At 46.3% G+C, this 23,185-nt stretch overlaps 1 protein-coding gene across 3 annotated transcripts in view; it reads left to right on the top strand.

Moving 5' to 3' along the window:
- PIGL (phosphatidylinositol glycan anchor biosynthesis class L) overlaps positions 1-23,069 on the top strand; it is a 54,411-nt gene extending 31,342 nt beyond the window's left edge. Inside the window, exons 3-8 of one of the 3 annotated variants that reach the window (XM_086859655.1) lie at positions 3,996-4,086; positions 9,380-9,447; positions 16,927-16,958; positions 21,036-21,129; positions 21,269-21,402; positions 22,449-23,069. In XM_086859655.1, coding sequence (XP_086715781.1) covers positions 3,996-4,086; positions 9,380-9,447; positions 16,927-16,958; positions 21,036-21,129; positions 21,269-21,392 — 409 coding nt within the window. In that variant the 3' untranslated portion in view covers positions 21,393-21,402; positions 22,449-23,069. The remainder of the gene's footprint in view (positions 1-3,995; positions 4,087-9,379; positions 9,448-16,926; positions 16,959-21,035; positions 21,130-21,268; positions 21,403-22,448) is intronic. The other 2 variants (XM_023939535.2, XM_086859656.1) reach the window with 2 other exon arrangements.
- The last annotated feature ends 116 nt before the right edge of the window (positions 23,070-23,185 follow it).

A 23,185-nucleotide genomic window follows, 5' to 3' on the forward strand; every position in this document is an offset into this window, starting at 1 on the left:
ATTGCCCATCTGAATGCACTGGCTGCTGCTGAAAGCTCTGTGGAAGATGAGCAGTGGAAAATTGGACAGGGATTGAGCAGTCTGTCATGTAAGGAGGGCATAACTTGGCAATATATGTCTCAGAAGGTTTTGAAATCTCTACCTCGGCCAGAAGTGACCTCCCAAATGACAGGAATATGGTCATCTTGAGCACAAATGTTCCTAGAAAGATGCCCCTACAAAACTGTGCTGACTGCTGGCAGGGCCAGCAGTGCTGGCAAAGTGCAGCGTGTTCCAATGGCCAGGCTGAGGTGGGAGAGCAGCTCCAGCCCAGGGCAGGCAGAGGAGGAGGCCTGGAGAGGATCTGGCAGCACAAAGTGATTTTTGACATCTCTCCTTCTCAGCTGTGAGGCTGCTGGGCCAAACCTGTACGAGGTGGGATGGTGGTGTGATTTGCTGTGGGCCCTTGTAGCTCCCCACAAGGGAGCTCCAGGATATCCAGGACATCCACTGCATCCTTCCTGGGCAAACCTTGGGAAGGGAAGCTGCAGATGCCAGTGTCTGCTCTGCTCAGCTTGGCAGGGAGGAAAACAAAGGAGTGAGATGGAGAAAAACAGGGTTCCTGTCTGGTTCTTGCTACCAGAGGATGGATACAGAGGAATGTGCAGGATTTTGTTTTCTGAACATGATGTTTCCTGTGACTGCTGAAATCAGGGAGCAGGGATAGACCCTTCTCCATACTGTAGCAACTGCAGCACCATAATTCTCCATTTCCCTCTCTTGAGGCTGCAGATCCCCTGGCACAGCTGTAAATTCCCTGTACAGTGCACAGCACAGATTTCACTGAAAATTCCTGGGAAGACAGCTCTTGTGGAGCTTTAAAAGTATTTTTTTTCCTCTATGCATCTCTCCATTTTTCCCTGCATCCAAGCAGCCACCTGCATTCAGTATCAGACACGTGGAATCCCATAAACATCCCTTCCAGACCATAAACGTTTGATGAAAATATGGCCAAGTGCCCAAACCCCTGTGCCCTTCCTACAGCCCCCTCCATCAGCATGACCTCCGATGCAGGATTTATGTCTTGATGTGTGGCAGTGACTGACAGCAGCAACAAGGAGCTCTCTGGGGCAGAGGATGGGGAGGGGAAGGTCTGCTCCAGGGAATGTGCTAATTTTCACTCCTTTAGAGTCCTTTATCTCAGCCCTTCGACCTTGAGCTCAGAGGCATTATCAGCCTTAGCCAGAAAGGCAGTATGCAGTTAACCATTGAAATGCTGAATGTTTCTCATATAAAGTCCTGAAGGTAAAAGCAATGAATGCAGCTTATTTTAATAGTGCAGCATGTCTGGGGACTGTTCAGGTTTGGGGAGAACCTATTTATGATATTAGGAAAAATATTTTTTCATGTATGATATCAAGTTTGATGTCCCTTCAGAGTTCCCTGTGGAGACCTCCTGTAAGCCTGTCCTATGTGCATGGCTGTGTATGAACTCGGTTTTCTTCGTGACCTTTTCATCCTTATTGTACCCAATTATTGATATCCAGAGCACAGGCAGAAAATTACTGGTCTCATGCTTCCTTTACTATCATGGGAACACATTTCCAACTTCATAAAGTATTACACAAACTCTTACCATAAAAGAAAAGCCACTTCCTGGAGCAGTCTAGATGAATTTATAGCCAGTTCTGCTGCTGACTTCTCTGGGTTTGTCATTTAGCTGTATGTAAGTTTTTGTGTTTACAGAATGAGCTGGGAATACTTCAATGGGCCATCATGGCTATTAATGAGTTAGGAATGTGCTTCTGTGCATGTGTCCCTTGTTTGGCAAGATCAGCTTCTCTTTGATACCTGAAAAATACGATGCAAGAAGAATATTTCCTTTTCCTTACTGGCAGTAAGTGGTCTCTCTGTGACCAGCAGTATTTGGGTAGAAGCAGAATTTTGGGTAGAATATTCCTGCTTAATCAGTTCAGTGTTGAGGGAGTTAATTTGCTCATGCCTTCAGATTGTTTTGTTTCCAGGGATTCTAAACCGTTGCCTCCAGCTGTTCATTTCCATTGACGAGGATGATCTTTATCTGTCTAAACTAGTTAAAACCTGCTCCACTACCCAGTAGTCTTTTTGGAGACAGCCCAATAAAGCTGAGTGCAGTGGCTATGACACCAAGGCCTCCTGGACATCATAAATTCCAAGCCCTACTTTTTTTTCCTGACCCCTCACTGTCAGAGCACCCTTCCTGTTTTAATGGGACGTTTGATTTCCTCCATTTAAGCCCTGTCCAAAAAGGGGAACCATGTTTGCAGTGGAAGTGATCAGTGTAAGAATCCCTGTTAGACTGATTTGCTGCTTTAATATTATCAAATTAAGGCTTGACAGACCTCAAAGGTATCATTCAAACAACTGAAGCACTGTCAGACTTGCACTTGAACTGTGGTTCTTTCTTGGGATGTTTTAGGTAAATTATGTTTATAAATGTGCTGAGTTTAAGGCTTGTGGCATGCTGGGACTTGTCATACCTTCAGGGTCATCAGGGCCACTTCTTCTTCCTTAAACAGGAGATGTGGAAGTTTGTGTGTGAGCAGGTAAGATGCAGGTTTGTTAGGCTGATGAGGCAGCCACAGATGCACCAGGGCATCTTTCCAGTGGTGGAATTCAGGTGTCTGGTGTCCATCAGGCAAAGATGCTGTCTGTACCAGAGGGAATTGCCAACAACACAAACCTTTCTGTTGCTGTAGTGCTGCTACAGGGACCAGAGCTGGAATGTGTAGCCTGGTGTAGGAGCTCCTTCCCTTGTGCTGGAGTTTCTAATTCACATTATTTGGTTCTGAGCTGAACAGGAACATGTAACACAACAGGGAAAACTTAATGGTCACTTTGGACATAAAGCTCTTCCTTCCACTCCAACTACTGTTAACAGCAGTGGGAAAATCTGTGGCCAGAAGACCTCTCCTGAAGACCCAGGCTGAGGTTTGTTTTGGAATGTGCCAAGGAGACATTTCCCTGTAGTTTTGTTGCAGATGTTGCTGTCCCTGCAGTCTGGGGAGGGAGCAAGGCCTGAGCAGTGTTGGGATGTGGCTCCTGCTCTCTGCTGCAAACAGCTGGATCAGTTCAGCTTCAGGCCCCTGTGTCTGTGGGAGAATGCTGTGTAGTCATTTTGCTGTTGAACCACCTCACAGTGATTATCACACTTCCAGAGGAGGGGAAAGGTCTGAGAAAAAGACCAGTTTAACATGTCATTATTGGGCTTTAGCAGCTGTGTGTTATCCTATTGTTACTAATAACCTTTGCAACTTTGTGAGCAATGTTTTCTTGGCATCATTCAAACATAATGACTGGGGGGTCACATTCAGCTCTCAGTTGTGTAAATATGGAATGTTCTCTTGGCTGTCTGGTGCTATTTTGCATTTGGCTCATGATCCCTGCCCCTAGAATCGTGTAACCCAAAATACCCAGGCAGGGAGTTCAGTCACAGTGTGCTCTGCATACCAGCTGGGTATGCAAAGCACAAAATAAACACATGAACAGCTACTATCAAATCCAGGCCATATAATTACAATTCTACTGTCCTCTGGTTGTGGTTACTGGATTATTCCTGAATAAACAACTACAGGAGTTTGCTTGGTACCTTCCCAATGTAATTCACCAGTGGATTGTGATGTGGAAGTCTTTCAGAAAAATGTGTTTTTAAAGGGGTTTTAAATTTGACTGGGATAAATCAAGAAAAAAGAATTTACAAAATAGATCTTGCTTGAAGTAAAGCAGTCACAAAGTCTGCCTTGATGGTAAGAGGAAAGAGAGGCCTTGGCAAATCCATGAGGAGGGTGTTGGAACTGCTCTTTCTCTTTCAGCCCTCCAGTATCCAAGCTTGTAACTCTTAAGTAAGGTTCAGTGGTTTTATAGGGTAAATACATCTATCTTGATTTCATTCTGTAATTAAGATGATCTCTCTCTTCCAGAATGGTCTTTACAAAGGTCTCAGCAGTGAAGTGACTGATTGCTCTTCTCATTTTCAGGGATCTTCCAGATGATCCTGCTGTGGAGTGGGACACACAGCTCCTTGCCACCCTTGTCCTGAAGCACATAGAAGCCAAGAACATCAACCTGGTAATGTGACATATTCTGCAGCACAGGCAATTGCCACATTACTCCTCAGCCAGTGTTCTGGGCTTTGCCTTTCCCTGTAGAAGCTTTCTTTGGAGACTTTAAGGTTAGGATATATCTTCTCTCCCTGAAGAGCTTTCTTTGCTTCCCAGTGAAAAATGAACAGTGGAGGAATTTCACTTTTCTATTTCTTAACTCTTAAATGGTTTCTGTATTTTAAAGTAGCTATATTGTGATGGAGAGAGCCCATTTGGGCTTTGGACTTAGATTTGAAGCCCATTGGCAGATGTGTGTTAGAGAGCTTGATTAGCAGGTTATAGGTCAGGACTGAAGGATATTAAACTGGGGAGATTTCCTGGCACGAATAGTTTGGGGGTTTTTCCCACAGAACAGGAATAAGGGCCTAAGCATGGCAAGGGTTGTGTTCTGTTCTTGTCTGTTGAATCCTGCTTTGATCAGGCATGGCACTGTCACACACTGATTAGCAGCAAAATCACAAAACTCTCAAAGCCTTTCAGCACTTCACAAAACAAGAAACCACATCTTCTGTAGCATGAAAGCCCCACAAGCACAAAATCAGCATCATGCGTCCAACTTTGTATTGATTCTGAGGCTAATTTTCCATTAAATTCATTGCTGTGCACAGAGACAAATGCTGTTTTCCTGGACTCCTTTTGTGCCTTTTGGCCCCCTGAACAGATAGGTTTTAATCTAAGCTGAAAGCTCCAAACCCACGAGGATTTGTATTGCATGTTTGTGACTCTCAGGGGCACAGGGACAAGTGCACCAAAACCCCAGAAGAAATTCTGAAAACACCAAAACTCCTCTGGATGGTTAGGAAGCATTAGATCTTTGCCCCGGGGAAAATTAAACTCTAGCTGTTTGTGCTGGGGGAGGCTGGAGCCTTCCACTGACAGAGCTGAGCTGAGCAGTGAAATGTGGGGTTTGCAGAGCAGAAAACATTCCCTGCCAGGGTGGGAGCTGCTGCATTGCCATCAGCTCCTCCCTGAGCAGCACAGAGGACAAATCACTGCAGCAGGACACAGCAGCAGCACCAGGGGCAGCTGGAGCAACTTCTCAGGGCTGCTGGTAATGAACTGCTCTGGAAATGTTCATTATTTGAAGTGTCCCATGCAATCACACAGGTCTCAGGTGTTTGCTCTAATACCATTCATTTAGGAGCAGACTGAATTTGCCAGCAGCAGCGAGAGAAGCTAATTACCTTTGTTAAACATCCTGCAATTTAAAACTTCAGAGTTTGCTGTCTGTGACATCTCTGCTGTCCTAAACAGTCTTGCCTTGAAAGGCAAACTGAGTCCATTTTTCACTAATGTTGAAATTGATAGAATTGGCTGAACATGTTTAAAGCACCTTGAAGAAACAAAAACTATCAGAGTTTCAGACCAACTCAGTGGAGTGAACACGACTGGAAGGTGTGTATTGATGTAGCTATCCCAGTGGGAAATCTTTGCCCAGTTTTCCCAATAGTCACAGCACCGACAATGGTACCTTTATTATCTTTATTTACAGAACATGTTGTGTGCCATCTGGCACTGGAGCAGAGGCTGCAATTCCAGCATGTCTGAAAGGAAGGATTGCAAGGCAAGGAGTCCCACATGTTCTGTGTAGTTTCCTTCCATTATGTGGTTACTCATTTGTTCAATTGCCCTGAAAGTCCAGGAGTAGCTCAATCTTTTTGGGAGCTACAGGGACATATTTCATCCATGCTGTACATTAAATAGTGCAGACACAGAAATTAATGGTTGGTGTACTCAAAGCCAAAACTAATTTATAGACTTTGGAAATTATTTCTTGCCTGCTGGATTTACAAGCAAAAGCCAGTGTTGCAGGGAAAGGCAGCCAAGGCTGCTTTGTCTTGATCCAGATTAGAAAGTGTTTGGTGTGTAAAAAAAGAAGTTACATAGTATTGTGTGAACTCCAGGCAGGCTCTCGTTGCTCCTAAATCAGACACAAAAGACATCTCCAAACTCACAAGAGACTCAAAGGAAGTTTGTATCTCACTGGGCTCTGGGAGTGTAAGGAGAGATGCTCAGGGAAAGGCCATGAGAAATGGAGTTGCGTGCTGTGGCATTTGAAGGAATGGCCCTTGTTAAAAGGCAGAGACCTTTGTGTCCCCACAGCAGATGTGTGCTGTGTTTGAAGCACTGTGTGACACCAGAGAGAGGAGGAGAACCTCAGCTTTGAGGTGTGGGGAGGGATCATGGACTCCAGACCTCTCAGGAGTTTTCTCTTCTGCTGGTAATTGAGTAATTTCCTCTGTGCTCTCCCCTCTCTGGAAGGGATTTCTGGACCTGTTTGTCTTGGCTGCTCCCCTGGCTTCAACTAGTGAAAGGCTCATTTCCTGAATACCAAGGTCACCCAGAAGAAAATCCAGCAACAGCAGCGGCTCCCATTTCAGAACAGGTGTGGGGAGGGAACTCCCTCTTGCCCTAAAGATTTCATTGAACAATAATTTCCACATGAAGTATATTTACTATCCCAGCCTTTCACTCCCAGAACTGGCTAAGCCTGTTTTTAACCCAGACAATTTCAAGATGTTCAGGTTTTCTCATCCTGTCCTGATTGTTTGCTTGATTTCATCATCAGCCTGGTTCAGGGTAGGAGTTAAAAGCCAGAACAGCAGGAGCTGCACCAGGTGGAAGGAGCAAATGCTCCCGTGTGAAAATATCTTCCACATGTGAGAAAGAAATTCAAATTCCTTATCAATGAAAAGAATCCCTGATGCCAGAGGGATTGATTTACATGTGATTGCTGCCTGCTTTAAGTCATGAACTGCACAGTGGTACTGTGGAATCTGGAGCCCTGTTAGATGACTTCTGTAGATATTTAGATGATATATGATATATTTAGGGTGGGGCATCCCTCCTGTTCCAGAGGCAGATGTGAGCTGAGAGGGGTGAGACAAAGGCAATGCCACCTTGACCAAGTCACTGTGCAGATACCTCGGGGATTGTATTTAAAGATTCCTTTATTTGAAGAGACAGGCAATTCAGGTGTAAATGTCCTAACAGTAAACTGGACTACAGCAATTGGAAATGGGCTCTGTGTAATCTCTTCAGCTGATTCAGACATTACATAAGCTCAGGAGCTTCATTTGAAAACAGATGTGGAGAAGAAAAACCTCCAAAGGTGTTTCTAGGCAGATAATTCCCATGTCAAGAATATTTCCTAACCCAGCCTTGTTGCTCCCACAGTTGGCCCAAGCCAGTTTTGTAAAAGCAATGATTAGTTTATTTAGTCTGCTCACTGAAGTCTCTTATCTCAGTCTTCTGGTTTGTTCTCTTGTAACCTCCACAGAAGAAAAAAAAAATTGTGTTTTGTCTTGTCTGGGGTTTTTAACTTGATTTCCTAAGGAAACAGGAATAATGCAATTGTATTTATATATATGTGCACATGCATGTTTCAAAATAATTTAGAGCCCATTGGCTAATTTCAACCACGTTTGACAGCAGGGTACTGCTCTTAAAAATGTTCTGTTTGTACAAGTTCCGTTGAAATCAGGGACCAGGCAGAAGAGACAAACCCTCTCTCTGTCCCCACTGAGTAAAAAGGTTTAGTGCAAGTCCAGCCCTTATCAGACTCACACTGTTATTCACCTGAAGAGGAATTTATTCTACCTGCAGTGAGTGTTGTCATCTTAGGGAAGTACCACTCTAAGTAGGAGTGACCTCAGAGTGTGTTTTTTTCTTATCTGTAAAGCCCAGGGTGCTGTGCTCACCCTGAGCTGTGCTGAATTTGTGTGTTTCCAGATGAGCTCCTCCAAAAGCTGATGTCCATGGTGAGGCTCAGCACCATGGCAGGCTCTGCAGAGCTCTCTGGTAGTGCTGATGTGCAGCAGCAGCCAAGGTTAAACACATCTTTTTTCTCCGTATAAAATAGGGGTTGACTGAAAATGCTTCTTCATACGTGAATGAAACCGATTTTGGTCCCACCAGCAAAGAGCAAACTGGTCCCTGCTGGCAGCCACTGGGCAAAGTAGAAAGTCTAACTGTGGGCTTGTCCTGGGTGGGTGGGTTTATAAGCAGGCTTGTGTAAAGTTTGTGGGTTTTGAAGTATTTCTTATCACTGCCTTAGTGTTTCCTCTTCCTCTTGACTCAATATCCCGTGTCTCAGAGGGCCTCTCCTGCTGGAGAGTGGAGGAGTAAGTTGCAGGGTGGGCACAGTGGCTTTTGATCTTTCCCTGATCTCTAACCCAGTGCTCCAGGCCTTGCATATAAAATAGATTTTGAGAAGGGAGGTGCAGTGAGTGAGCCAGGCCGTAGCATTTCCTTCCCTGAAGGGAGAACAAGCTGGCAAGGAAGCAAACATTGCCTGAAACATGGGAGTTGGTTTCTTCGTGGTGCCAGAGAAGGGAGCTGTGGAGAGCTCTGCTGCTGGGCCTGTCCAGGGACTGTCACTTTCACTCCTTGGAAAGAGAATGGGCACACATTCCCTGTCCACTCTGCACTCTGTGCTGCTTGGTTGGAACTAGGAGCCTTTAAGTACCCATTGCACAGCCCCAGAGAGGGAGTGAGTCCCCAGGGTGATGCCTCAGCCCTGACACACTGTTGGTGGGTCTGAGGGCAGGCAGCCAGGGGTGTTCTGTGCTCTGATCACTGCTGTGTTCACACATTACTTCTGCATTTTGGAGTTCCCATTTCTCCTTGCAGAAAATCAATTAACAATATGATCTCATTCAGTGAAAAGCCTGATTTGGTTGTACAAAAGTGCATTTAGATTGTTTAAAAAGTCTTCTTCTCCTATCAGATTATTTTATCACTCTGTTATTCTGTGGTGAAGCCTCATTACAACCAGGACAGTCATGGATGCTTGTGTGGCTCTTGTTGCAGCAATGTGCTGATTCACAGCTCAGCAAACCATACCTTCACCCTGTCATCCACAGGCACTGGAGGATGCTCTCAGATCCAGGAGACAGTGATTCATAGAGCTGGACCTCTCAGGTCAGGAACACATTTGCAACAGATCACTTCGAAAGTGACCTTTTGCCCTGGTAATAAGTAACAAGTGCATCCTGCCAGTGGGGACATGATCTTTGTCATCTTTCTGTTGTTTAAGCTGTTAGGCTGTGTAGTCATCTAGTTCCAGAGTGGCTTGTTTGTTTGGTTGTGTTTCTGTGGCATGAGGAGTTCACACACACAAGGCTTCATTGTGCAACACATAAACAACTCTATTAGAGCAACAGGCTGGGACAGGGCTTGGATGTCAAAACTGGGAACTGCACAGGCTCCTCCTCCTCCTGCTCCTAATTGCTTCTTGTTGTGTGGTTTTATTGCAGGTGGTGACGTTTGATGCGGGAGGAGTGAGTGGCCATGCCAACCACATCTCTCTTTACACTGCTGTCAGGTACAGTGTCTGCAAACTTCTCTGGGGGCCTCCATGGTGCATCCTCTGGGTGCAGGATCCTCGTGGTGCTGCTGTGGAAGCAGAACCAGGGGCAGCACTCACTTCACGGCTCCAACTCAGTGCCAGGCTGTGGCACATGACACTGGAGAAACTGCCACAGCTCTGGAAATAATCTTTTAATGTTCCATCAGCTGGGACCTTGCCAGTCTCCCTTTTACTGGGCCCTCTTTGCTTTTCCTGTCCTTGATCCCACTTAAATATGTCACTTTGCACTTCTGCTTTGAGGAGAGTGTGAATACCTGATGCCTGAGCTGGTGGCAGGTGGGTTTTGGAAAGTTCTTCACCAGAAGATGTTGCCATCTTGTCCAGGTACCTGAATTTACCTCTCTGCCCTGAGAACATTGCTCTTTCACAGGAGCTGTCCCTATTTGCCACTTTTAGGAAGAGTCCATTAGATCCTTCACCTTTTTATTCCTTACATTATGGGACCCTCTATCTCTGTACTTTGATAGTAAGGTTAATAGACAAAAATCCCTTTATTAAAATCACTAAAATTACACTGGCAAGACAGCCACTGTATTTTACTTTAACCCTCTGCTCATTCAGACCTCACGGTGTCCTAGAGAGATTTCCTCCAGAACTGCCTCTGCTTTTCCCAGGCATGAGAAGAACTCTTTGCAAGTATAGCTTTGTATTTATAGCACCCATTTGTTTTCTGAATCATCTGTGCAATTCAGATAAACAAATTCTTCTGGCTCTCCTTGCTGACAACATCACAGCCTTTCTCACTTGCTAGAGAAAGCCACAGTGCCACAGAACCCATGCTGGATCCTTCAGCTCCTCTGGGAAGATGCTGAGAGCTTTGACAGCTTGAATTCAGTGTCAGAGGGTGATCTTGCCTTTTCCCAGCAACTTCTGACATAGCCTAGCAGAGGAGAGGGGGTGGAGTTAAAGCAAGCAGTGTCTTTGGGCTGAGTGGGGAGATGGTTTCAGGCACGGTTTGAGGAGTGAGCAGAGGCTGAGCAAAGGCTGATGGCTGAGGAGCAGAGGTTGATGGCCAACACACACAACATTGGCACAGAGGGACTAAAGAGCTTCCAGCTGCCTGGGCCTCTGTTTGCTCACTCAACTGCTGTATGACCTACAAAGAGAAATGAAAGGCAGGTTGCTAGGTGTCCTCCTCCACCCTGAAGATGTCATGGGAAAACAAGTTAGCAGCTGAGCTGTACATGAGAAATTTAAGGAAAACTTTTGATTTTGATCCCAGTTCTACTCTTACCTTACTTCATGGCTGTGTAGAAATCACTTTCCCACCTTCATGCTTCATGTTTCCTGTGTGTGCAGTGGGATTTAACCCTCTTCTTGTCTCAGAGCATGTTACCAGGTAATGCTCATTGTCTACAATTCCCTTGAACCCAGAGCTTTGCATTCGTCCTCAGCTACTGCAGAACATAGTCTGGGCTGATGAGATCTGTGTTGATAGGGACACCAGAGCAGCAGCAGTTCTCATTAACTAAGGGCTTCTTTGTGTCTTGTCTCCCTTCCAGTCCTGAATCAGCAGAATTAATCATGATAGCCCCATCATCTGCATGTGGCAGGAGTGGTGCTGTGGCTGCTGAAAGGTTAAGTTTATTTTTAGTGGCTTGCTTGCCCTCATTATTTTTCAGTTTGTGTTATGGAGGAAGTAGAGCGTGACTGTATCACTCCTGACTCTCAGTGCCCTGATGAGTTCTCACATGTTGGCCAATACAGGCAGCTCTGGGAGCATAAACTGAGGCTTCTCCTGTCCCCCTGTGCTAGCAGAGCTCTGCAGAGCAGCAGGGGCTGCCCCTGGGGCCCCAGTGCTACATGGCAAGAGAAAGGCAAACGACCTTTCCCCTCCAGGTATCATCTGCAATGTATTTATTAACCATCTTTAAACAAGTCCTGCAGGGTTCTGCCTCCACTGTGAAAAGTGGAGGAAAGAATGAAGCAGGGGGCTGGTGCAGGGACCTTCAGCTCTTTTGGATGTTCCCAGTCTCTGGGAGACAGGCTTGTGCCCACTTCCATGAGATTACTTTCTGCAAGAGCAGGGGTAGAACAGGTTCTGTGACCCCTCCCACAGCTCCTCACTTCTGGAAGTGCAAATTATTGAACAGCTTCAAGGAATAAAACTGTTCAGGAAATGGTCACAGCTGAGCAGATGCTCAGTGTTGTCTGCTAAGGGCATAAATATTCTTTCCAGTGTCTGGAACTGAGAGGTTATGTTCAAAGGAGCAGGAACTACTCAGGAGAAATGAGCTCTTTCCCTTGCAGCAACTTTCCTCCTGACAGCTTGCAGGAGTCCAGCTGCTGCTGTGTGCCTGCCTGGCCTTCAGATCTGGGAGGAACTGAGAAATGCCAAGGTTCAAGGATGTATTTGTTCTTCTGGAAGGGAAAAATAAGAAAAAACAGGATGGGAGAGGAACACAAATTGCTATTTGATTTCAGTCTCCCCTGGGAGTATTTCAGTTCTGGCTTCCAAACAGAAAAAAAACCCAACCCAAACCTAAGAAAAACCCACTGCAGCAAAGCAGAGAACTGGAAGCAATCTTCTGTACCTTGATTTGGTAACGTCATCCTCTCTTGTCCCCTAAAACAGGAGCTTTCCCTGTGGCCATGGGAGGTTGGATCCTTTATACTCATCCACAGGGTAGGTCTTGAGTGACATCCAGGTCACTTTATCCCCTCTCAGCATTTGGCCAGTCACTAGGCACTGTGGTAATGAGCTTGGTAAATACTGTGTGACAGGAATATTGGAAAATCTCTTTCCTGCACTCTGAAATAATATCTCTCTATGCTGAGATCACATGTAATATCAAGGTGGTTTGGTTTTGCATGAGTCACTGTGCATTTTGATTTTAAACAACCCCTCTTGCCCAGGAGCCTGGCAAATGAGGGGCTGTTTGGTTTGTTGTTTGCTTGCTTAGGATGGAAAGGAATCATCTTTTTGAGGAGGAAAAAGAAGGACTGTACCACTTGTTTTCTTTAGTGAGCTATCAAATCCATTTCATCCCAGCTAGAACAGAAAAGAATAGTCTTGTCTGCTTAGGGCAGAGCAAACTGAGTGGAAAATAGGAGCTGCTATATTTAACCACTGTGCATTTTGTTGTTATAGCAACTGCATCTATAAAACTTCTATCAATGATGCCATATAAAATGCTACATCAAGGAATCATTAGCTGAGCCTATTCTCGTCAATTCCATTTGGAAAAACACCTCTCAGTCCTGCAGGATGTTTTTTAACATTCACCAGCTCTGTGGCAGGTTGTAAATGAGGCTGCATAGAGATAATATCTGGGAGCTTTATCACTCAGTAGTTGATTAGGATGCAGCCTGAGTGCCACCAATACCTTGTTGCACTCCCATGTCCCATCCTGGCCACCAAATGCCCCATTCCTGAATGCCATGGATACTGTGCAGAAGGGCTGCACTGAGGCTCCCTGGAAGAGGAGGGTTAGTTAAATGCCAGCAGCAAATCTGTGTATGGAAACAATGAGCAGAGCAGTGTCCAGCCAATCCCACATGGTGAGAGCCATTCTCAGAGGCCACCAACTGCGTCCCTCCCCAAGAAAACACAGTTCTGCTGTGAAATTCTGTTGAATTCCCAAGGCCAGGTCTTGAAGGACAGGGAGGAAGCTGAGTTTGGGTGATTAGCTTGATAACAGTGAATTATATCCCATTTATCGTTTTTAGTTGGTGCCGTCTTACAGTGTGGGGCTGGAAGATCTCTCCCTCCTTTCAGCAGCTGCAGCCCATGCATTTCTCACTTGTTTTACTGATCTTAAATGTCCTGGGGGACCTTATGAGTGATGGCTGTGGTTGCAGCCAGACTGTCCCCATAAGGCTGGGACAGAATTGTACTCTGCTGTCCATCCTTGAGACTTCCCCTCAAAGCTCTGTGCCCTGGCATATATCCCATAGCTGGGTATGTATTCTAGATTTTATCTCATTCTATATCCCTTTCCCCAAGTTCATTCATCCCAGTGTCCTTCCATGACACTGTTGAGAGCCATTAAGATTAAAGCTGAGCATGGAGCACAGCACAGAAGGGATTCCCCCTAAAAAAGGCACTTTTTTCCCAAAGAAACAGAAGGGGTGTTCTTCCCTGTGTCCCTGGGCTGCTGGCAGTGAGGGGAGCACATTCTTCTCTCAGACAGTGCAAGGCCCAAAGCACAGAGCAGGAACAGCTGGAATAGCTGGAAGATCTCTGGATTGCCACTGGCAGAATCATCTTTTGCCACTGCCCCATGTGTGAGTGCAGTGCCTGAGCAGTGTTGTACAAAGTGTTGCTCCATGGTGTAGCTCAGGGTGCATGGAAATGGAGCCAGAAAGTCCAGCTGGGGAAGGAAGAGGCATTCCAGAGAGCAGACATCCAACATCTGGCAAGTATATCCTTCTAATGTGTCTGTGATTCCTAGGAGACTGCCTGTTCTTCCTCCCTTACATCTGTTTCATCAGATTAATTGGGCAGATTAGAGGTTGGGATCCTAAATGGAGCCCCAATGCAGCTTTAAGACATCCATTCTTTGCCATGCTCTTCAAAACTGTAATTCCCCAGTGCTCCTCAGCAGCCAGCAGTCAGTTCAGTGAAGGGTTTTGCCTCTGGCTTGGGAAACTATTTGGAGAGTGAAGTCATTGAATTGAATGAACAACTTCTCATCAAACATCACCCAAACTGTAACACACCCTTGTGGGCATGAGCCCCGAAGGAATTCTGTGCTCCATCTTGACCTGTTCCTTCTTGGAACAGCTTGGGAGGTTTCACTGGTCAGTGTCACAGAGGAGCTGACCCACCCACACCTTTCCTAGAGGATGCCTGAGTAAAGACAGGGAATTTGGGAGCAAGCTCAGTGCTGCAGTTTGCAGGGTGAGAGCATTGGGCCATCTCAGTGCTTTTGCTGAGCAGATGGAGCCAGTGGCTGCAGACAGCAACAGCCTTCAAAGCAGCTGGGCCTTGAGGGAGGAGCTGGAGCTGAGCTCTTGCAGGGCAGGAATGGTTGGAGCCTTTGGATGCCTCATGGTCTTCCCAAATTCTTCACTGCAGAGGGTCTCACGTGTGGATCTGAACCTACCACAGGCATAGCAGAGAGGGTGCAGGGAGAGGTAATCACCGGGCTCGGGCATTTGGGCAGTGGGTGGGAATGAGCCACCTTAGGTCACTTTATGTTTAAAAAGGATTATAAAAAGTCTCTCTGAGAAAAAAAAAACAACACCCACATGGAAAAATCTCCTGAAAAAGAGCCTGTTTGTGTTTTACTTTTTGAGATTTTATGCCAAACTCATTTCGCCCAAACCACAGCAAGTCCAATCTGTAAAACAACATTCCCAAAATGGCAACAACTGAGAACTGCAACCTCTCCCCTATTTGGATGTGTCCCATGGAGACGCTCCAGCAGGGTGGAGATGGGAGCGAGAAGATGGATTTGGGAGAGGATTGGCTCATTTTGTGAACGTGTGCAGGAGGTAGAGCTTCATGTTTCTCTCTCTCTCTCTCTCTCTCTGCAACCACAGAGAAATAGAAATGAGCAAGGCTGCAATTCCTCTGCACACAGAGCTGGGTGGAGCCCGTTCCCAGGGCTCTGCACTGAGCCTTGCTGAGAATTGAAGCATTTGGATCGGGACAAAAAGGATGAGGAGAGATGCAGTTTCTTCATGCCTGTTCTTCCAGATGAGTGACAGGTCAGCTGGCAGCAGCTTTGAGGACCTTTCAGTAACCAAACATAGTTTGTGTCTCCCTGAACCTTTACAGAAGCACAAACTCCTTAATTTACTGCTGATTCACACTTTTCTTCCCTGCTGAAGATGCTCCCTGCTCCTGCTGAAACATTTCCATATGAGCTGGATCTCTCACTCCTGTTTTTAGTGACAGGAATGGTTATTATTAGCTCCCTCTTGGAGCAGCTCAGTGCTTTGAAGGTGCCTCCATGGCAGAGCAGCACACCCAGAACAGACACTGGGCCTTCAGAGAGTTTGTCAAATTTCACAACCACTCACTGCTTTATCTCTCCAAGCTTATTCTAAAAGGTTCCCTGCTAACTATACCAAGTGCTGAATCACTTCTTTGTGTGGCCAGATTCCACTTGTGAGGGAAGAAACCTCTGGCAGAAGAGCAGAGCAGATATTAATGGAGATATTTAAATTACAAGGCAACATTTAACAATCTTTGTCAGAGCAGTAAGACTTGAGTGGTGGGGTAGAAGGTGGCCAGGTCACTATTCCAAGGCCATTGTTTAGTAGGAAATGGCATTGCTTTGGCTCTGGAGCAGAGGACACCACTGACAGGAGAATCTGTTTAAATATGTTTTCTGATTGCTGTTTGAGTTCTGTCATGACCTGCATTTCTGGCTTGATTTTTGCTTTGTATTGCATTGGGTATTCATCACTCCGTGCTTCCTATTTTGTCTAGGCCTGTGTAGCTAATCCTTTTCCTTGAACTTAACCAACAGCCAGAGATAATCCTAGTTTGAAAGTGACTGGAGAAACACAGCAGTTTACATATAATGCATCTTTTATCCTGGCTGATTTACACATGAACTGGCACATTGTCCTTTGTTAGATACACCACTATAAGGTGATAACAATCTCTTTAAATATTACATAGGGTTAAATAACTTTATGATTATTATTATTTCCTTTCTCGTTTTGGCAAATGTTCCATTGTTTGGATTTCTTTTTCTCCTGGAAGAGCAGGACTGGGTGTGGGACAGCCCTGAGTGCCATCTGCTGGAGACCTGCTGTTTCCCAGCCCCTGCCGTGGGCCAAATCCAGGATGGGAATGTCAGCTCAAGTGCTCCCCAAGCCATGAGCAGGAAAAACAAGAGAATTAAGAAAGGAATTGATATTACCACCTTCTGATGCCCTCACTATCCCAAGGTCATTTGCTTACACTTCCTCATGGAAGTGCCATCACCATTCACATCTCCCATTCTTGGCCCTCCCGTTCTGTTTTGTTACAGAGACTCCCCAGGACAAAGTCATGAAGGGATCAAAGTCTTGGTGAGCAAAAAGCCAGAGAAGTTTCTCAGATGTCCCAGTGCTGGCCTGGGTTAGAAAAAAAGTTTTTTTGGTGCCCGAAGAGGAGCAGCTGCTGAGACAATGCCCCTGGCCAGCATAGCCTGGACTTTACACAGCCAGAGGTGCTCCCAGGGGTGAACAGCCTTTGGCAGCCTCTTGGGTTTCCCTTAAGAAGTCTGAGAGTGAATTTGCTTTATGGAGCTGATTTGTGATGTGTCCCAAGCAGCCAGAATGAGGAAAGGAATGGCAGAATAGTGTGGGGAACGAGGCTTAGCCCTGCCTGAGGTGAATCCAGTGTGGGCTCCTGAAGTTTCTCACAAGATTGGCTGTTGTCACTGTGTGTTAAATGAAAGGGGTTGGTTTAGCATGCAGGGTTTTATTCCTGTAAAATCAGGGCTTGAGTAATTCCACTGAGTTGACCCCCTTGTATCTTTTCTTTCATAGGTACCTGCATTCAGAGGGGAAGTTACCTGAAGGTAGGAGTCCATCATCTCCCATCCCACCTCACATCCCCACCCTGCAGTCCTTTACTCTTGTGTCCAGGGTTCCAGCTGCCCAGCTCACAGCTGCACTGCAGATGAAACCTACAGCTGAACTTTTATCTTCCTGCAATTTTTTACCTGTTCAGGCTTCTCTACAGTCACTTTTCAGTCTCCTGGGGTTGTCCTGCCTGAGTGGTGTGATGTCTGGCCTGTGCCTCTTGGTTGAATTTGAGTGCTCTTTCCAGGTCCCTCAGCTTAGTCAGAGTTATTGGTCATATCTTGCTTACAAGCCTTTTCCCTTTTCTGTGACAAAAGTCTCAGAAACAATTACCCACTTAGTCAAAAATATTTGCATGTAGCAAGTTAAGCCTCCACCAAAATGTGCTCGGGAAAGGAACCTGAAATCTGCAGTGGCACAACAAATTGTAGTGGTTTCTTCCACCTGTGAGCAAGAATCTCCCAGAAATTCTCTGTACAAGTAGGGAAAATAAAGGAAGTACAGAAAGAGGTTTCTCCTGACCCCTTTTCTAGAGTAGAGCTGCAGCCCTTATCTCTAGCAAACAGGGCCTGCCCAGGGACAAATGTGTGGACCTCATTTAAGCACAAAGCTGTCACTCAGCTGTTTGCACAGAGCACAGGAAGGTGGCTGAGCCAGGCCCACCCAGTCAATATGCTGCTCCCTCAGCAGCCATCCAGGCTGTGTTCCTTTAATGCTAATTCCCAAATCATTGTAGGATTTGAATGAGTCACAGCAAATCAGTTTTAATTCTCTGCTAGCAGGAAGTTGCAGGCCTAATGAGACAGCATGAGCCAAGATGGCAGAATGCCCTTAAGCTGAACTCTGACTCCAGTCCCTTCAGTTGCCCAGTTCATGAAAGAGGACTATTAGTGCCAGCTTCCTTCCTAGGACCTTTTCTTTGTTCAGAGCAGCAGAGCTCTGTGTGCAGCACAAAGGACAAGGAGCTGCAGTGGTTGATGTCGGTGCTGGCTGTCAGGCCCCATCTACACTGAGCCACCTTCATGTGCTGCTCATGCAGGTTTCACTCTGGTCCTGAATATGGGCTGTGCCTCAAATCCATTCAGGTTTGAAACAGACCCACATATAGAGAACATTTCCATTTCTCCAGCAGCATCAAGAGACTGCTGGAGCTCTGTGCAAGCCTTGCTGCTCTGATTACATCACATCTGACATGACCTACAAACACCAAAGGAACGGGGAGCTCCCATGCTGCTGCTTATGCTAAGCCTTTCCAAATATAGTTCCAGTCTCGTTGAAATTCCCAGTATTTATAATTTGATCTGGCAGGCGTGCAGGGCTGTGCATCAGAGGGGCTTAATGAAACAAGAGTGAAACAAGAGTGATGCTGGGATTGAGGCTGTCTGGATGGAGCTGAAAGACATGTTCAGGCTGTGGAAAAGTGCTGCGCTGCTGTTGGGAAGAGGGAGTTGTTTGTGGGTGAGCCTGTGTAAGCCCATGTGATCAGGGAATCCACAGAAAATCTTGCAAATGCAAAAGCCAGCTAAGCCTTGCATTGCCTCAGTGATATGCAAATGAGCACCCTAAATATCCTGCTTTGCTTTCTAATGCCTTTAGCCAGCACAAACACAACAGGCTTTTTATAATCTGTAATCAAGTTCTCCAGCCCAGGCACAAGCACTTGTTTCAAGAAGCCAAGACAACTGCTGGATGTGCTCCCACCCCTGCCACTGGCCCCTTCCAGCTATAACCAGTGCTCTTCCAGAAGAACCTGTGCCTCATTCCATCAGGAGCAGTGCAGGCCTGCAGCACACTGAGTGCTCACTCAGGAGCTCCTCATTCTAGGCATCCTTGCTGCCTGAGTGATTTGGAAGTGGAAAGACAAGCTGAGCAGGCTGTGGGCTTCACACACTTCTATTCTCAGCCTAATCCATGAGCTATATTGATCCTGCCCTTTCTGCCAACCTGGAGAGGTTGCATTACACTGCTAATCCCATCCTGCCCAGGTCACAGGCACAACAGGCTCTGAAAAGCTTCACCTGCTGGTGTCACAGGAGCAGACTTGTCAATGGCAGCGCTGCTCTCACCCCTCTTGGCAGGGATCAGCCTGTTTCTCTGAACCCTTTTCCATCTCTCCCTGGACTGTACATTCCTTTGCTGCTTTATTTCATCTCACATTGCCATGCAGAGCAGGCTTTTCTGTCAGCACATGGAAATCCTGGTTGGATCACTGACACGGAGGGCTCTTACAGTGCCCTTCTTTTTGGGGAGCTGGCTGCCACCACTTCACCTGATCTGGCCAAGAAGAACCCAGCAGGTCAGAGCCATCCACACTGAAATCAACTGCCATGGTTTTGAGTCCTTATTGCTGAGCTTTGGGGAGAAAAAGGGTCCAACTGCTTCAGGAATTAATATTTCTCAGGTTCAAAAATGAGAAAAGGGAGAGCACATTTGGTTAACAGAGCAGCCCAAGCTTCAGAGAGTGGTGCCAAGCCTCTCTTCCCATTACTGTGAGTAGGAATTGATGTGGCATTGCCAGACTTCATTAAAGCCTTCCAGGAAAGGAAGTTTTGAAAAGCAAACAGGTGCCATTGCTGAGGACAGGAGAAGCGCTGTACTAATTCTTCCCTCTGAAACTACCCCAACTCTGCAGAGGAAGGGGAAGAATGGTTTCCCCACTCATGACACATCGCAGGTTTCCTTCCAAGGTTGCTATTCGGAAACAAGAAATATCTCCAAGTGAGATAAAAGGAGTGTCAGGGCACTTCTGTGAGCGACTGCAGCACTTGTGCCTGCAGAGCATCCCTTGAGAGAGCAACTGGAGCCGATGGCAGCCGAGCCGCTCTGCGTGTCCCTTGTCCCGGCAGGCTGTGAGCGGGACAGGGGCTCGGGTTCTCGGTCAGGAGGCATCCGAGCCATGCTGCTCGCACATTCCCGCACGTCCCGGGGCTCTCGGCGTTGCCCAGCTGCTGCCCGTGACCCCGCGGGGCCGGGAGGTGCCGGGGGGATGCGGGTCCCGCTCGGGCCCCTCCGCAGCCGGCCGATGCCGCCACCTCTCGGCGGCTCCCGAGCAGCGCCCGCCGCTTCCCGGCACGGCCCCGCGGGCTCGGCAGCGCCTCTGGGAGCGCCGTGCTGATTGAGGGCTCTGCCTCTGCCCAGTGTTGCCCACAGCAGGAGAAAATCGCTGCTGTGAATGCTCGGTGTGACCCGCTGTCCAATGTCCCAATGTCCCGTGTCTCCTTCAGTGGAGGGGGAGCAGCACCCTCTGCGGTACTGACATGAAGAGTTAACCGGTCTGGCTTTGGAGAGTGGGAGAGAGCTGCTGAAAAGTGGAACAACACCCTTGGAGAAGAGAAAAGAAAGAAAGGAATTGAAAGATCCTGGAGATGTGCCAGAGGGAGTCCATGAGAGCTTTGTTCTGTCTCTTCTGTGTAATTTCACTGTTTCAGGGCTCACTGAAGGAAACCTCATTGCAAATGGAATTGCATCTGTGACCACCTGTGTAAACTGTGACTTTGGCCTCTTCTGTCAAACTTTAATACAATGTGGGAAGTGTGGAACATAATCACAGCAGCTTCCAAACCAAGGAGATCCCAAAGCAGCTCCCTTGAGAGCTGCAGGCTCTTAACGGGACCATCAGTGGCTCTGAACTCATCAGTGGAGACAATTTAGCAATGGTAAAAAAAAAATAGCAATTAACTTTTGAGTTCAAAGGGATCTTTAAAACAGGAAAAAATGCCCTTCAGCGTCAGCAGAATCTTGAAATCTTGTTACCTTCATCTGCTTCATCACAAACATCTGCAATAAATTCAGGAACTTCTGTTAAAGTGTAACTGCCTGCCTGAGTTAATATTTGATTCCTGAGGCTTGTAAATATTTATTCTCTAGCTAAGAATTGGAGTAGAAATATGAAATTACATTTTGGTAGCTGAACCAGAAACTACTGTTTTAAAATTCCATTGTATGATATAGTGTCAGCATTCAGAGAATCATCTGCACCTATTTTTTTTAGCCTAATTATGCAGGAAGAATTTAAATTACAAGCAAAAAAACCACACAGTTTTGGTATTCAAAGCTAGCTTTGCTTTTCACAGGCTATTACAGAACAAGAACTGTACAAAGAATCACACACAGAATAAGAGCCAATGCAAATGGTCATAGATGTGCACTGGGCACAAAGAAATTCTGGTGGGTGCATCAGAAGTTGTTCTCCTTTTACACAAAAAAGATTCCCAAGGCCAGCAGCACAGGGAAGCTGCTGAGCCTGGAGAAAAGAGCACCTTACAAGAATGCTGTTCTGAAATATTTATTCCTTTTCTCTGTGTAGGGTGCCGTGTGCTCGTGCTGGAATCAGTAAATCTCTTCAGGAAATACATTTCTTTCCTGGATGTCCTCATTTCCTGCCTCCTGCCCAGGGATGCACTCTTCATCCTCACAGAGGAGGAGACTGAACAAGCCAAGGTGAGATATGTGGCACCTGCTTGACTGGCTCATCCTCATTGTGAGCACTTTAGTCACAAGTGTCACATTCCCAGGGAATGTCAGAAGTAATTGTACCCATGGGTTATAAATGTCACTGAGGAATGTCTGCAGTGATTTTAAAAACATGGACAAGCAAGGTTACCTCATGTGCTGCATGACAGGACAGGGCTGAGATTTTTAGCTCAGTCACAGGGCACTGAGTTTTACACTCTCCAGGATGTAGGATGCATTTCAAAGGAAACTGGATCCAACACAGTGTTCTGAACCTGTGAGTGGCCTGTTAAAAGCCTGGCATGACTGCATGCCAGGAACAACATCCTTGGATCACAGCTCTCACTAAAGATGGAGACAGACTGTGAACTTGTGGTCCAAAGTTCTTTAGAAGTTCCCTTTACTGGACATTTTTAAACTATCTTGCTGCATAGGATTTCACACATTTACTCCACAGTTCCCTATATCTGAGTAACTCCCCTTCCATAGCATGAAAATATTTACACAGAAAACAGTGCTGTTAATTCACAACTTGCAGACTTTTCCTGCTTCTGAGGCTGTTAAAAGATAGAGTTACTGATGGAAGCAGCTTGGATAAAGGTGGTGTTCATTATTCCCATGTATTGTTCTTGAAATCTGACTTTTTTAGGCTGGTGCACTATAAATAGACTCAGTTGCAGCTGGCAGTGTGTGGTCAGAAGGACCAGAGATGTTCCCAAACACACCTATCAGGCTCCTGCTTCCCAGCATGTGAACACTTCCCCAGGCCTAAGATCATGTGGGGAGGAGGAATTAGAAGTGACACATAATGTCCTTTCTAGCAGGACCCTCTGAACATCAGGCATTCAACACCAGACTCGAGGGCAGACAGGCCCAGATCTTAGGCAGCCTTCCACTTCCCCTGCCTCTCCCTGTTCTCTTAAAACAGGCTGTCCTATAAATGGGCACTGACCCTCATAGCAGGAGCAGGAAATTGCCCTCACATCATCTCTGGAAGGTTCTTGTAATGCTCTCTCTGCTGTTTTTCCTCCTAGAGAGCCATGCGGTTCCATCGCAGCCAACTCCTCTGGTTCCGCCAGCTCTACCTGCTCTTCTCTCGTTACCTGGTGGTCAATTCACTGCGCCTGCTCTGACAGGACATCACTCACAGGAGTAAAAGAATGAGCAAAAAACCGACTGTGCCAGGCCCAGGACTCAAGAAAGCTTCTGTGTTAGGTGCTCAACAGGATGGGATGCTCTTTGTGTGACATTCTCCACACTACAAAACCAGGCTGGGTGTACCTCCTTCTGAGTATCTTGTTGCCTGATACACTGAGAATGGGATTAACAGCTACTCTATTTCCTCACTATAAGAGCTTAAATAAGATGAGAAATTTGGATTAACTTTAATTGGGAGTCAAGCCCTGGAGGATTCTGCACTGGAGAAGATATCGCACAAACGGTTTCTCCAAGAACACAGAGCTGCAAGGACTGCTTGGCAACTCTCCCTTGGTGCTTTTGTAAAATCCAGGTATCAGGAGTAACTTTTCAAAGATCATGTTATCTCCACAGATATCACAACCACACCACATTTGTTATTCAGTCAGAACTTTAAAAAGCCAAAGCTTTTGAATAAAACATCAGAAATCGTGCAATTTTTGCTAATTGCACTGACATTTGCTGTTGCTTCTTTTATACACATTGTGTTGCAGGCTCCACCTTCACAATGTCCCTCCTGAAATATGAGCTCTTCCTCTTGATTCAGAACAGGGCTTAAGATCAACTCACAAGA

Source organism: Cyanistes caeruleus, chromosome 21 (assembly GCF_971803275.1).
Source record: "Cyanistes caeruleus chromosome 21, bCyaCae1.hap1.1, whole genome shotgun sequence".
In the NCBI taxonomy this organism is placed as follows: Eukaryota; Metazoa; Chordata; class Aves; order Passeriformes; family Paridae; genus Cyanistes; species Cyanistes caeruleus.